General features: G+C 37.4%; 1 protein-coding gene across 1 annotated transcript in view; it reads right to left on the bottom strand.

Annotated features, from left to right (window-relative positions):
• LOC118810959 (pro-neuregulin-3, membrane-bound isoform) overlaps positions 1-15,808 on the bottom strand; it is a 526,122-nt gene that overhangs the window by 39,734 nt on the left and 470,580 nt on the right. The window contains 1 exon segment of the mRNA XM_036575126.1: positions 6,687-6,713. Within this exon segment, the coding sequence (XP_036431019.1) occupies positions 6,687-6,713 (27 nt within the window).

The raw sequence follows: 15,808 nt of genomic DNA, 5'->3' as shown, positions 1-15,808 counted from the left end.
TTTATGAGTATACATTAATTACAAGATGTTTTATGATGTAAATATTACTGTATTGGCATAAGGGCAGGTCCAACATCAGGGAGTCATTTAGTGGGGCAGCACCCTACCAATTTGTCATCATGCCCCATTAAATCAGTAATTAGTACATGCTTCTGTAGTGTCAGGCGGCAAAAACAATCAAAGTGAAACTGAACTTTGTGCATGCTGCAATTTCAATGTAAGTTTAGGATTCATTTACAATTACAATGTCATTAATTTACAATTGAGAATTATGTCAATATAATGTTATTTTCTTAAAGTATCTTAGGTCTTCTTGCTTTCTCAATGCATTGTTCAATCATTATGGATGTGTATCCGTGCTCCTATGAAGGTAGCATTCAAGTAAAATGTTAGCCAAAAAGAGAATTGCTTGCCTGTCAATGAAAACATACTGCATTTGTTGCTAATTCAGAGATTTCATAAGTAAAATGAAAAAAATCAGGTTGAGCAATCTTGTAATATTCTTACAGCAGCAACCTTATGAAGAGTAATATTAGATATGTAGACCTTTTTCCCAGTTACTGTGTTGTCACATCTGGCTATAAATAGTAGCCTTACTAAACTTCCGCCTGCACCGTTTAACAGAGTGGCAATGGAGGGTCGCCAGCTTTCAGCCTCCCTAAAAATATCCCTTTGGTCTCAGTGTGGTTAATAGGAGATCAGCTGGCATGTATGGTAGTTCCTCCAACATGGATGGAAAGGCTAGTTTGACTTTGCCAAAGCATGTCATGCAAAACTTAAAACATGAACTTTGCATGACCCTGTGCGTCTGCCACTGTGGACTGGAGTATCCCGCGGCAGACGTCTGTACTACACATCCCACGTTTGAAAGCACATGTCCGTGTCAAAGAAGCTGCGTTTTTTGGAACGTATTGTACAAAAAAACATGCCTGAACCGTGAGGAATTTGCCTGATACAAGTGTTGTAAAGCAGAAAAGGGATGAATTTTCATGTTCAACACCACATCACACAGCCCTAAACACATTTGCACTTACTGAGCTTCACTTTGGAGGAGAAAATGTCCACCAGATATAAGTCCTCGTACTCAGCCCATGTAAATTGGGCTGAGTTAGCAAGTGCCCTGAACACAACCAGCACAGACACAGCATCGTATTTCTACATTACAGTAAACTAATCACTGAGCTACAGAGCTGAAGAGTCTATTTCTCAAGGTTTTTAAGCAAAGCTCTGTAATGACAATATCCAGGATTGTACATACGCCAGTGAATGAATATTTGTCTTGGAGCTGAGCATTTAATCACAAATGTGAGTAAATCTGTACTGCTGTACAGCCCTCCTTTGCTCTCCAGTTCAGTTTTACCTCCTTTTTTGATTGGCTACCTCATTAAAAGTGACACATGATTAGAAGATCTTTTCAGCTGAGGTTGAACATTCTCAAAGTTGACCGAAAGGAAGCTCAGGTAAAGCTGTTTAGTTGAATTATTGGCACATTTAGGAACACAGGAACAGTGATTCCAGGCAGTATTAGCCATTGTTTACAGCATTCAATGCTACTATTTACTCTTCCACATTAACAAACACGTAAGTGTGAGAATGGTCTATTTTTTTTTTACATTTAAAATCTTTGCATTTACCTAAGGACATATTAAGGACAAGAAAAAGTACTCGCCTAAAAGTAGCAGAAAGCAGTCACTCGCTATTCCTTTGGGTATATTTAGCTTCAACACTCAAAGTGTCCTACTTGGTATGAAAAGCAGGTTTTAAATAGTAACACTTCTTTTTCAAATTATTGTTAAAAGGACACTGAAACTCTTTTGGTCCACAAGTGGTTGAAACATCTGAAAGTGTTGAGTGCTGACATTACAAGTCTTGAGCCCAATCCCATTTCTTATTTTTACCCCTACCCCTTGTTTTTGAGTGTCACCTTGCCCCTTGAAACTTAGTTACAAGGGGTAGTGGTTCAAATCTTCCCCTGTGAAATGGGACCCTCAAATATATAAAGAACATTACTTCATTAACAGCTACTAGCGCTGCTCTGTAGGTGACCCTGCCAGTCTGCAGTGATAGCAGAGGAGGGTAAAGTTCAGCAACCTCACTGCTGGGCTTTAGTTACATTTAGGGAATCATATGCTTTCAAAAAGAGGGGGATGAAACAATTATTTATTATCACCCACCCCTAATTCTTTGGTGATATGAAGCTGAAGTCTATTCACCAGCTTCTTGTTCGGATTTTCCTGTTCCACCTTAAATGCAGCAGCAGTTACATTCTGGCTCTTCAGGCCTCAGTATTGTTAGACTATTTAAGTTGAAACAAGAAATTTAGGTAGCTAGCTACCGAGACGTTAACATAGTGTTAGCGATTTTTTTATGCTGGTTATGAAGCAAAGGACCATAATACATTGAAATGACATTAAACTAAGATAATATAATGTTTTTAACAGAGAAAATCCTCACATTTTTGGGTTTCTTTGGTCGCTTGTGCAGCCATTTTGCCAGTTTTCCTTTTTTTCCTCATAACACCCTGTTCAGAGTGTGACTCTGAAAAATCTCAGTTTGGAGGACCACGTAGCCCTAACAGTTCGTGCTACCCCTCTATCACAACAAAAATCTGAACACCCTTCCCCTAGACGTGAACACACCAAATGGAGGGCTAAGGGCTAAGGGACTGGGCCTTGGTCTCTCTTTTCCTAGTGCTATTGTGCCATCTATAGCAAAATAGCATGTCTCAAGCTGACTCTGATGATACTTTGCTCTCCGGGGTGCCTCCTAAGATTTAGACAGTCAAAATCTGGACGAAGTTGGAGAACTAACTCCTAAAGTTAAGTTGAGTACGCAATTTCTTCTGCTCTAAGTGACAATTTCTATGCATGTTTGAACAACGTCTCCTGCGAAAAAGACCGTGCAAATACAATTGTAGTCGCAACTCTTATTCCAAGAAGGCAAAAATCTTAGAAAGGAAGTATTCACAAGCCTAAGAGAGTAGGCAGCATTTTGCATATCAGAGCAGAAAAATCTTTGTCTTGGTAAAAGCCAGATCCAGAAGTCAGAGCATGTCTGAAGCTGTTTTTCTGCAATTTATGAGTCTCAGCTCCAGGCCTCTCCGATGCAAACTGAAAATCAACATGACTGGGCCACACATGGGCCAAATTGATCTCCTTCCAGTCAGAATTCAACGATCAAAATATTGATAAACATTTGAGTTGACGTCAGATTACAGCAGAAGGCCTGATCCTCTAGATATGGTATTGAGAGGGCACATGATACCTTCAACCAAGCCTGTCCTTAGATGACTTGAAAGATTCGGAAGCAAACTGTCAGTTAGATTATGCTAATTTGAAGCCTCATGTTTTAGACCAGGGCTGTAATTAAATATTGACAAGATATAGAGTGCGAGTCAACAGCGTGTGTATTAACCGAAGCCTTTCTGCTTTCACATCCCCTCCCAGCGGATCCTCTGCCTCCACGCTGTTACTCATGTTCAGCTAGTCGAGCTTGAAAGTACAAGCATTCACTCGACACTCTTGGCGAACTTGTTACGTGCGATTCCGCTCAATTGGCTATGCCTCGCTCTGCCATGTCTTACTTTCAGGCAGATACTTCAAATAATTTTTTAAAATAATTTAATGCTTATTTGATAGCAGCAGCTGCATGGACACAAAGTTTGCAATGTTTGTTTGGCAGCCAGCTTATATACCTGATGGACTTTTTTTTTCCTTAAGTAAGTTCTGTAAGCAAAGAGCAGCATTTTAGGCACCAATTAACTAAAAATGTCCCTACTTTAAATGAGCATGTGCAGGGCTTTTTCTGACTGTCATATAAGTCATATGAGCGATCACTATAGGCATTTAAGTCCTCTGAGCCACCAGGGGGCCCTGAGTATGTACACATTGTACAACATTCAACTTTTAGCCTTCATTTATTTAATTTACAGCAAAATGGCTATCAATTGCAAGTTGTTGATTATTTCAGAAGATTGTTTAATAAATAAATAAATAACTACATTTTTGAGAAAGTGAGACTCTTAACAACCATACAAGACCTGGTAGACACCAAAACTGTTCCCATCAGATAAACAGCACTTTCATCTTTGAGAGAGATGAAAGTTTCAGATCTGAAAAAAATCCACATCCATCCTTCCACTGTGAGCAGACAACTCAGCGCTGTGGGTCTGAAAGGATGTGTAGCTGTCAAGAAGAGCCTCACTGAGAAAAGAAGACGGACACATCAAACAAAGAAGCTGAACAATGGACTGACCACCCCCCAGTGTCCAGACCTCAACATCACACTATAAAAAATATCTTCAAGAGAAATCGGCCTAAATCTAGACTAAATATCTAATGTTTCTCATTTTGAGATGGTTGTATGAATATCTTATTATAAAACTTATTTGAAGACATTTTTTTACATATTTAAAGTCATTTTATTGAGTGAAGTTCTGACTATATTGGCAGATAATTTTGATGGTTTCAGGCACATTTCTTAAAATAAGCAAAATTATCTGCCAATGTAGTGAGATGATTTTGCTTAATAAAATTACTCAAATCAAGTAAAAAATGTCAGGAAATAAGTTAAATAATCTTATTATAAGCTTGCAATAATCTTAAAATTAGGAATATTAGCTGTATTGACTAAATTTAAGACAATTCTACCAATAAATCATTTTTTTGCACTTTTTGCACTGAATGAGTTTTGGGAATATTTGGATCTTGAGAAGCAGATAATGCCACTTCTAAGACTGAACTTTTGAGGTGTGGAAAAAAAAAAATATCCCTGCAGATTTCTTTGGAAAGCTGAACGTGAGTCTTCTGACTAGAATGGAAGCTGTAATATATGCAAAATGTGGATTTTTCTGAATATTAATAAGTTGTACTTAATGGCCAATTAAATACATGAGAAGTGGTCACTGACTTTTCTGCAGTATTGAACTTCTCACAAAAAAAAAAAAAAATTGATAACACTTTCTATGAATGTCACCTTTGTAAGCATCTATAAACACATTCATAACGTTATAATGCATTCATAAGGCATTATAAACATGGCTATAAATATTTATAAAAATGCATTACACGTTATAGCCATGCTTATTATGCATTATGAATTGTTAACATAATACATTATAAGTACTGATCATAACAAATTATAAGAGCTCATAAGTCGTATTTGTCCGCTCTAAGTAAAGTGAAGCGTACTGTACTAAAGCCTCCTCCAGTGTTAAGAGTGAGGCTTCAAGTTGAAGTATTTACTGAAGGATTTACTGAAACACTAAAACATTCACAGTAAAGCAAATTACAGGCTTCAAATGTCAGAGTTTAAACTAGTGCTGCCATCAGTGTTTTACCCAATGTGGGAAAGGTAATCTACACCACCGTTAGCTTGGTATTTGTCTTTACTTTACGCTCTCCAAGCTGGGACTGACTTCTTTGGCACTGACAGTATAACATGTTATTAACACTATTTATAATGCATTATATTAACAATTCATAATGTATAATAAACATGTCTATAAAGTGTAATTCAGTGTAATTCTTTTTTATAAATATTTATAACCATGTTTATAATGCCATATGAATGCATTATAACATGTTATAAATGTGTTTATAGATGCTTACAAAGGTGACATTCATAGAAAGTGTTACTGAAATATTTGTAGAAAAAGTGCAGAGATTCTTATTTTTCCTGCTCAAGTGTTGATTCCCTTTTCTATAATTGCACACAAAAGTATATAACTGAGGTGGCTGTGTGGGTCAGACTTAGGGCCTGCAGATGTTCTTGCACAAGTGTAGCATCTTGTTTTTTCTTTAAATAGTGTGTGTGTGTGTGTGTGTGTGTGTGTGTGCGTGCATGTGTGTGTTAGAAACACTGTGCAAAATAATGTTAATTTGTTGATTAAAAGTCACACTATGATTTTAATCTATAATTCAAGCAATAGAAAAACAAACTATTATTAATCATAATATTGTGGCTTTTGAAAATAAAAAAAATTGGCAGTTCTATGTGAATTTTCCTTGCCAGTTCTTTTACAAACACTCTTGGAGTTTTCATACACAGCCATGCTGTTAGTTACTGAGCCAACAACATCGCATCTCCGGCGACTCTCCTCTGACTGTTTCCAAGGAGACTGCCGAGCATTAGTATTCTGCAGGGGGACGAGGCGGATGATTGGAGGAGTGGAAGAATCTGAGCGATATCTACATCCCTGAAATCCTTACATTTGAATACCATAACATGACAAGTATGGATGAAAGGATACGACATGATTAACGTAGATGATTGCAAAGAGAAAAAGAGAAAGGAACTGTGCAGAGTTATGAGAGAGGATTTAAGTGCTTCAGCAGGATGTCTTGGAGAGGAACACGTTGAGCTTGAACATGTGTAACGAAACAGGGAGAAAGAAGGCTTCAAGAGTTTGCCAGAAATAGCAGAAATGGAGGCAAGACATGCCGTCTCAAAGCTAACTTGGTCCATTGTTAGTACGTTCTTAAAAATAGAGGTGCTGAAAAGGGTTCTTTGGAGGAAAACTGTCCAAAAAAATGTTCCATTCAGATGCACACAAAAAACAACAAACAAACAAACAAACAAGCATGGACAGCCACGGCAGTTGCGCAACAGCACTAACATTCCTGGCAAATGCAAACTCTTCTAGCATGACTCATTGGCAGGCCAACAAGAGAGGAGCTTTTTCTTACCCATGAACTCGATGCCCAAGTGATCCGCTGCTCCAGCGAAGAGCAAGAAGGAAAGAGAGAGAGAGAGAGAGAGAGAGAATGGTATTAGCAACGTTACATGCTACACAGCCTATAGCTATTTTATGCACTTCTATATGTAGCCTGGCTTGATTCCAGAGCCTGTGGAGAAAGATTTAGCAGTAGCAAAGTAGAGGTTTCTCACAGAAAAACAGCTTCAGATGATCATGCGTAGGAGGATTGAACATGTACTCTTAGTTTGTTAATGATGAGGTTCCAGAAAGTGTACAGTAAAAGGTGCATTAGCCATGTAGCCCTTGCAGATAATGGTGGATTTTAGGATTAACAAGGTTCTCTGTGAATTATAGGTTGTATGAAGAAGTTCAGGTGCTCCTAGGTTAACATCCTCCAGAAACAACACACTTCTGCATATTTCAATGCATAGTTAGCTACTGTTGGTAAATTATTTATATATATATATATATATATATATATATATGTATAGTAACTTTAGAGGAGAAAGAAAAAAACATACTTTTAATGTTAGTTAATGGAATCAGACTTTTTCCAAGTTATTCCAAGTTGGTAGAAACACTGAACATACTAAATTATTAAATCAACAAAATTGCATAATTCTCAATAAGAAGGTGACGTCATTTTGCATCCAGGGTTCTATTAATCTTTTAGGCTTTGCAGAACATAATTGCAAAAACTAAAAATTTAAATGTGATCCCTGATGTTTTAACTTTTTATTTTCAGAATGAAAAATAGAATATGACCAGGGGTGTTCAGACTTTTGCATACATCTATAGGTGGGTGTAATACACTTGTCCATCCATCCAGCCAGAAACCCTATGATATAACAAATGTACTAAAGAGAGATGAAAAGCTCTCCGTCCTTCTTTAGAGTAGCCACAAACAAAATGTCCAGTGATTTAGCTGCTATATTCTTTCAAAAATTCTGTTTGTTTAGCTGAAGTAGAATTAGTCAAATGTTTTAGAGGGAAAAAAGCTTATATGTCAACACTGCTATCTCTTTTCATTTTCTTCATGGGTGCTGCGCATTGTACCTCATGAGCAAGCGGCCCTCTGAACAGTTTAATCAGCCTCAGTCTTAGCAGCTCAGCCTCAAATGTTAAAAGTCGCACATTGAAACTGTCTTGATCCATTTTTCTGCCCTCTAAATAAACATTCTGAATAAAATTAATGACATTTTGTCATGTAGTTCTAGAGAACAGTTTTATTGTAGAACCTGTAAAACTTGATTCCTACATTTTTCAGAGTTCATCTGCTCTAATTTGCTTCATTGAGGTCATGGCTGTATCAGCCAGAAGGTTTCAAGAAGGTTAAAGATTGGAATTCTTGAGCATCAAATCCAGGAGCTCATTATTTTTGTGAATACGATTGACGGTCACATCAGGAAGAGGGGAAAATCACATCTGAGGTGGGCTGTCTAACAGTTAGGGTTAGGGTTAGTTACTAACTAATAACTGAGTTAGCAATCCTAGCAAATATGCTTCAGCTACTAGAAAAAGTGCTCTTGTGTTCAATATGTTACTCCTAGCTTGTTGTTTGTGCTGCCATTTTCCTCCTGACATCTTCTCAGGTAACTTTGGTTAAATATTAAATGCCAACTCTGAGAAAGTGAACACATCACCAGAATCATATAAAAAATATATATTCTTCTCCATCAAGAGCTCTGGCTAGTTCTGAATTCCTTGTAGGATCTCCAGTCTCCTGTTTTTGTTGTGAATAAGAATAACACATCCACGAGACAGAGAGTTTCTCTGATGCTTGTAGAAGCATATGCAAGTTTCTCAACACATGATGATCGGTTGGTTGGGCATCACCCACTAACTGACCCTCTGATGCCAGGCTTGAAGTACATCATTTTAAAGCAAGTATACAAGTTGTGTTCTAAGCATATAGCAACTTGTTTGTACAAAGTATTATCAAGATTTGACGTGATTTTTAATGAAACACAATCACAGATCATCCAATATTCCATATGTGAACTAAACCATCCACTAAACAGGGGCTGGATCCAATTCCAGAGGCATATCCGGCTTGTTCTGCTTCAAATCCCTGTGTTCACAACAGTTTCTCTCCTTATATGTGTCTGGTTAACAGTGCTTTAAATGGGTTCTGCAACATACAGTGGCTCTGCTTCACAGCTGCTTGGCTTTTTGATTTTTTTTTGCCTCCTTCTAATGCAGTTGAGCAACCGGCACAGCACCAGAGTAACAGATCAAATCTTTCAAGCCTCTGTGAACATGTCTGGAGCAAAAAGAGATAAGAGAGAAACCCTGATCTAACATGAAATCGAATACACATGGCCTTTATGCCTTTTTTTGTTAAAACTTGACTCATTTTAATGTTTCTTTTTTATTATTTAAAAGTTGCTACCCCATTCAAACATGCTGAAATGAGTTATGTGCAGGGGTGTGTGTTGTGATTTCAACCATGACAAACAGATAGTGTATACATATGGCTGCTGTCCGGGTCCTACTGTAGGAATTCTGTCAGAAGTTACTTTATCAGGTATTATCAGTCAGGTGTCACAAGCTAGCTAGGCAGATACAAGGTAAAATTACATTGCGTGATTGCTGATAGTCAAAGATGAGCTGTGGTTTTTGATGCTAGTGACTACATTTGATAAAACAGTGTGTTCACTTTTTAGTTGAGAAACACTGAACATATTAAAATTTACAAAATTGCATAATTCTCAATAAGAAGGTGAAGTCACTTTGCATCCAGGCTTCTATTAATCTTTTAGGCTTCGCAGACGATAATTGCTCTACTGAGAGACCAAATGAATTGGTAACCGTTGCTAATGGAGACGTTCTGGTCCAATGTTTTTACTCTCTGATCTTAATCCAAATCCTTTAATACTGAGCGTCTGCCAATCCTGAGTTCAGTCCAGTCGTTGTGTTTGTGTAGATTCAATTACATTTCAATGGTGTACCTATCTAAGCACTGGCCTCATCATTGGGAGATCACAAGTTCCCAGTGCTGCCACAACCATCTGTTGCTGGGAGTCAAAGAGAGCATAATTGGCTTCAGTTTTTCTGAGTGGGTAGGATGGTCCCCCCCCCATATCACTCAATGTGATGCTAGCCAACCAAGGCATCTGTTAGTTGGTGTAACAGAATTGGCAATTAGCATTCTCTGTCAAGTGTGTTAAGTCAAGTCAAGTCAAGACACCTCTATTTCTATATCACATTTAAAAGACAACAAGTGTTGGCCAAAGTGCTGAACAACAATATTGATTGACAACTAATCAAAACTACACAATACATAGAACAAGGGAAAGAAAAAACAACATCCATTCAAAATAAATCAGATAAAAGCAATAAAACAAAATAGAACAAAATAAAACAAAATATAAGAGCTACACTGGCAAGACAGAACCAACCAGGACAGAACTGATACTAAGTGCATCATTGAAAAGACTCAAAAGCCTGAAAAAACAAAGGTGACATTCACAGAAAGTGTTACCATAAGCACCTTTCGGTAACACTTTCTATGAATGTCACCTTTGTAAGCATCTATAAACGCATTTATAATATGTTATAATGTATTCATAAGGCATTATAAACATGGTTATAAATATTTATAAAAATGAATTACACTGAATTACACTTTATAGCCATGTTTATTGTACATTATGAATTGTTAATACAACGCATTATAAATAGTGTTAATAACGTTATACTGTGAGTGCCAAAGAAGTCAGTCCCAGCTTGGAGAGCGTAAAGTAAAGACAAATACCAAGCTAACGGTGGTGAACATTACCTTTCCCACATTGGGTAAAACACTGATGGCAGCCCTAGTTTAAACTCTGACATTTGAAGCCTGTAATGTGCTTTATTGTGAATGTTTTAGTGTTTCAGTAAATCCTTCAGTAAATACTTCAACTTGAAGCCTCACTCTTAACACTGGAGGAGGCTTTAGGACCATACGCTTCACTTTACTTAGAGCGGACAAATACGACTTATGAGCTCTTATAATTTGTTATGATCAGTACTGATAATGTATTATGTTAACAATTCATAATGCATAATAAACATGGCTATAATGTATAATGCATTTTTATAAATATTTATAGCCATGTTTATGAATGCATTATAACATGTTATGAATGTGTTTATAGATGCTTACAAAGGTGACATTCATAGAACGTGTTACTCATCTTTCGTCTGGGAACATGAATGTAGTGTAATTTTGCAATGTACACAATTGGCCCTCAAGACCATTGTTGTTCCTTTGATGAACAAAAATATAGCTGTATAGTACTCTTTTATGTTCATGTTGTGAATAAACACATGGCCTGAAAAAGGAACAGTATGGATGACCTGTGATGTCAGAACATGAAGAGAGGCAGATGGTGAGGCAGGTGCAGACTGTGGGGTTTCAGACTTTTACTTCCCTAGTCCACCTGTATACCTTTTATGCATAGCTCTAAAAATAAGCCTCTCCACCTGCCTAGAGTTACTGTCAAACAATTATTCCAGAGAATAGTCCTTAGGCTGGCAGATGTATTTGCTTCTAAATCTTACGATTTTCCACTCCAGTTATTCTTTCATGCCTTTGGTTTTTCTATAACCCCAACAAGGGTTAGAATTTACTAACATAGCTTTAAACAAACAGGCCCGAGGAACAATTTTCGTGCTTTACTGCACAGCCAGCTGGTATAAACTGGCACTGAATGGTGAGGAATGCAAAAGATTTAATTTAAAAACAGCTATGCAGGACAACAGAAATGGGCTGGTTTTGCTATAGGGATAGTGCTGATCTCCAGTAGCAGAATCAGACTGATACCAATTCAAAAATTAATTCTAATCACACACTGATGCAAAATAACATGGCGCACCAAAGGGGGCTCCATTTTTTTTAACTATGCAAGACATATTTGATGTGGGTGGTGGGTGGTTAGGATGATTATCACAAAAGGAACACAGCGTTAATATAGCCTGTATTTTTGAGACTAACTTAACCATAAAGAATCTGCTGATATTTAGTGCTAATTATTAAATGGAATTCCTCTCTCTACCATGCAATGTTTCCTATACCACTGGCCCCTACACAACCTCAAAGCAACTATAGATTCACCCTATGCTTAACAGTTGGCTCTTCCATGTAGGTTATGTTTATGCAATAAACACTGCACAGTAGACCAGAGCACCTCCACTCCTGTGTCAGCTAAACCTTCTTCCATGTCCTTTGCTGTCATATGGGGGTTTTGCTTTGCATTTCTGACCAGAATATGAGTTCAATTTGGGAGTTTTCTTACAGATCTTACAGATCTTGCCTTGATTTCCATTGTTCCCCCTTAACTGCCATTTCTTAATGATATGTCAGACAGTGGAAACTGTGCGCTGGAAGTGTATTTATACCATTTTATAGTATTCCCCTGCTTTGTACACATAAAATAGCTTCATTTTCAGATATCCAGCCAGCTGCTTAGAGGACCCCATGGTTTTTGAGAGTTAGTACATGATTGGAAGTCAGAGAATTTATCACACTCAATTATCACTAAGGCTTATTATTCAGTAACTACACAGACTTCAGTGCAAACAGATCAAGCTGTTCTGAGGTTCTAAAATTGTGTATTAAAACATTAGTCCCACAGTTGCATATTTTTTTCACCATTTTGAAATCTAATTTTATAAACTTGGTAACTTTTTAATCATTCAAATTTGTCTGAGTGGTCAATAACACATTTTTCTGTGGTGTGACAAACACAGAGCGCATATTTATTTCTGCTGTACGTGGACTTTAACCCTCTGGGTACTAAGGGCATTTTCTTGTTTTTTTGCATATTAATTCTTAAATACGCCTTTAGGCACTTGCACATGAACTTATACCCACATGTTACATATCAAAATGTTCAGAACAATCTTAACTCTCTCTATAATGAGCCTCTTTTGACCTGGAGCACTGTGTAAAGAGATAATTCAGCCCTAAAGCTGAAAAAATGTATGTCCGGTTATAGAAATTCTTAATATCTCTTGTAGAACGCAGCTTTACTCATGTGAATGAATTGTTTTGATACTTGAAATTGAAGCTTTAGTAAGAGTTCTGCCAGGAAGACTCTAATGCTACGTCATTCATTAATTCATTACTCCTGACTAACCTTGGGCCTACACCTGTCTTTAACTCGACTTATTCTGCTTATTAACTCATACCTATTCTGCTGCTTTCAGATGCCTATGTTTTGACGATTCCCCTCCTTCCTGTCCTCCACCACCAGTTGGATCTCTGTCTGGGTCTTATGTTCACAAAAATAGTGGAATGTATGAAAGAAACAGTAGACATAGTTCTCCTCATCACTGTTTTTCAAAACTGCTGCAGCAACTTCTGCTTCTGCAAACCTTTTACACACCATTTCACATCTCGGTCTGAAACAAACTGAACAAAAAGTGAGGTGTTTCTGATGTTGTGGGTCAGTCCTTAGTAATTACCTGAGTGTCCACTGGTCAGTTTCATGCAAAATATAGACAGACACACAAATCTACTAATTACAGATAAGAGAGAGATGATAGACACATAAATTTACCAATCACTCATAGTGAGAGTGATTGTCTTCATGGCCTCATAACTTTGAATGTAGGTCATGTATGATGTCATGATAGGATGTAATGGAAATGGCGACTCTACTGATTCAGGGACATATTTCTGGACTGTATAATCGCTAAGATATTAACAGAAACACAAAGAAACATCAAATTTGACACACTGGCGTGTTCGTCGACCTCACAGGGTTAAAGCCTTTACAATTGAAATGGTGTCCATACTTTTGCACATGCCACAACTACTATTTTTATATATTTTTTTCCCCAAACTTTTACATATATCCCTAAGCAGGCTTTAGCCCTAAAGAGCTGACTTCAGAGTTACCCCATCTCACATTTGAACAACGCTTTTTTCAGTCATTGCAGTTTATTCGAGTTCTAATTGTTATCAAGTTCTAAAACTTCTGGTGAATGTCGGCTGAGCTCCTCCAGCATTGACGGCGAAGAACTGAGAATTAAATTACAGACTCTAAGCCGAACACTCCTTTAACTCTGATAATAATAATGATTCAGGATAGAGTCAAGATAGCAAATGAGGTCATGTTAATCAACGGTTCCCTACATATTTTGTAGCACACATACAGATTGCCTATCTTATTATTATTATTAGCTCACAAATCAGATGTTACTGTTAGGTTTGCTGGAAGGTTATTTCACTCTAATTGAGTACAACCTGTAAATGCACTCAGCAGCCTGTCTGGTCTCGCATCCATACATCACAGCCAGTATGGACCAGACTTTGTTTGCTAATTTGATGTATGCTAATTTTAATCGATATGAGCTAGCTTTGACTTTACCTCGCTCGTCTGTTAGTGTCCCAGATCGTTCTGGATTTTATGTGCTGTGTGCTATCGCAAATGAAATCAGTGCAGGGAGCTCGCCAAGGCCTCCACCGCTCTTCTTTTCGTCCTTGAGAAAAAGCACTCAACTTAAACGGCTTTAGTCACCAGCTAGCAGTGGAGATGCATCAAATTTCATTTATAGTCCCCCGCCAACTGGTCTCTGATAAGGGTTCTCTGTTGAAATGGAGACAGAAACTATTCATCTGCCCAACGACGATGTCACAAAGAATTTATCTATATTACTGAGCAGAAGTTCAGCCGCCTCCACTGTCAGCTGGCAGACTCTTTTATCTGCACGTTTCCATCAAAGAGGACCAGGAAGTGAGATCTTTCTTCTTCTCCACGTGATGCCCCTCTCTCTCTCTCTCTCTTTCTCTCTCTCTCTCTCTCTCTCTCTCTCTCTTCTCCAGAGCAATCACAGTCAGTGTTCGTGTTGATTGGCTGTTAGCTCTGTGTAAATCTGCAGGCGTAAGGCTGCAGTGTGGAAGGAAGGCTGTGATACCACACGCTCCCTCTCAGTCTCAGAGAAATGAAAAGCAGCCCAAGTGCAGATGGACATTTCATGTTTAAATGGTACTCTGTATAGTGAAATGGTTCTTAAGATCAATGGAGAACATTTTGTATACAGTTCTTTATAGAACCCTTTTGAAAGTGATTCTACCCTCTTTAAAATTTTGGTTCTTTGAGGGTTATTTAGTCAAGAAAATGATCTAGAATGGTTGTAGAACATGATTAAAGGATTCTTTGCATTGCAAAAAAGGTTCTCCAGATTGATGGAGATGGTTTTGCTGTAGGTGGTTCTATGTAGAATCTTTTTGAAAAGAGTTCTCTATAGCAACAAAAAAAGGGTTCTTTTATTGTTATGATGAACTCTTTTTGGTGCTATATAGAAGTCTTTTAATAAAGGTTCTATCTAGAATCATATAAAACACATTCGTCATCAATCTGAAGAACACAAAGAATCCTTCATCATGCAAAGGGTTCTTTGAATGTTCATGGTTCTTGACGGAAGATATGCTGTAGACGGTTCTATATAAGATATTTTTGAAAAGGTTCTATATATAACCTTTTTGGTGCTATATAGAACTTTTTCAAAAAGAATCCATATAGAACCATATATAAAAAAATAAAAAAAAATCTTCATTAAGCTTTCATGATGCAAAGAAATTTTTAATCATACAAAAGGTTCTTTAACTGTGTATATAGCGCCAAAAACAGGCTGTCTATTGTTATGATGTCAAGTTTGTAACAATAGAGAAACCCTTTTTGGTGCTATATAGAACTCTGGAGCTGTAAACTTTTAGCTCAAACTTCTTGGTCCAAACTGGTGTAAACATATAAAAACAGGGTTAGATTTCAAATTTAAAAGGTTTTTACATTCTTTTCTCTAATGGAGGGTGTTATTTGGTGCTGAGTGCACTTTCATATGACACACACGATGGCAATAAAGAAGAAAAACATTTTTTTTTTCCATGAAATCCAAACCTCCTCTAGCAGTAAGATGAAATATTGGTAAATGGCTACTACATTTCTGCACTATTCAACTTTGCATTAACAAAGAAATTTTGAAATCAGGAACCGGACAGACCTGAGTGCATCGCTCTTTATCTGTGTGAGACGGAAGGCTTTGATGCTGTTAGAGTTGTAGGTTGTAGTGAAATGACATTCATCTGCTGGCGAAAAAGTAGCATATCTACTATTCAAATTC

Source organism: Colossoma macropomum, unplaced genomic scaffold (assembly GCF_904425465.1).
Source record: "Colossoma macropomum unplaced genomic scaffold, Colossoma_macropomum, whole genome shotgun sequence".
In the NCBI taxonomy this organism is placed as follows: Eukaryota; Metazoa; Chordata; class Actinopteri; order Characiformes; family Serrasalmidae; genus Colossoma; species Colossoma macropomum.
This window is presented reverse-complemented; position numbering and strand designations above follow the sequence as displayed.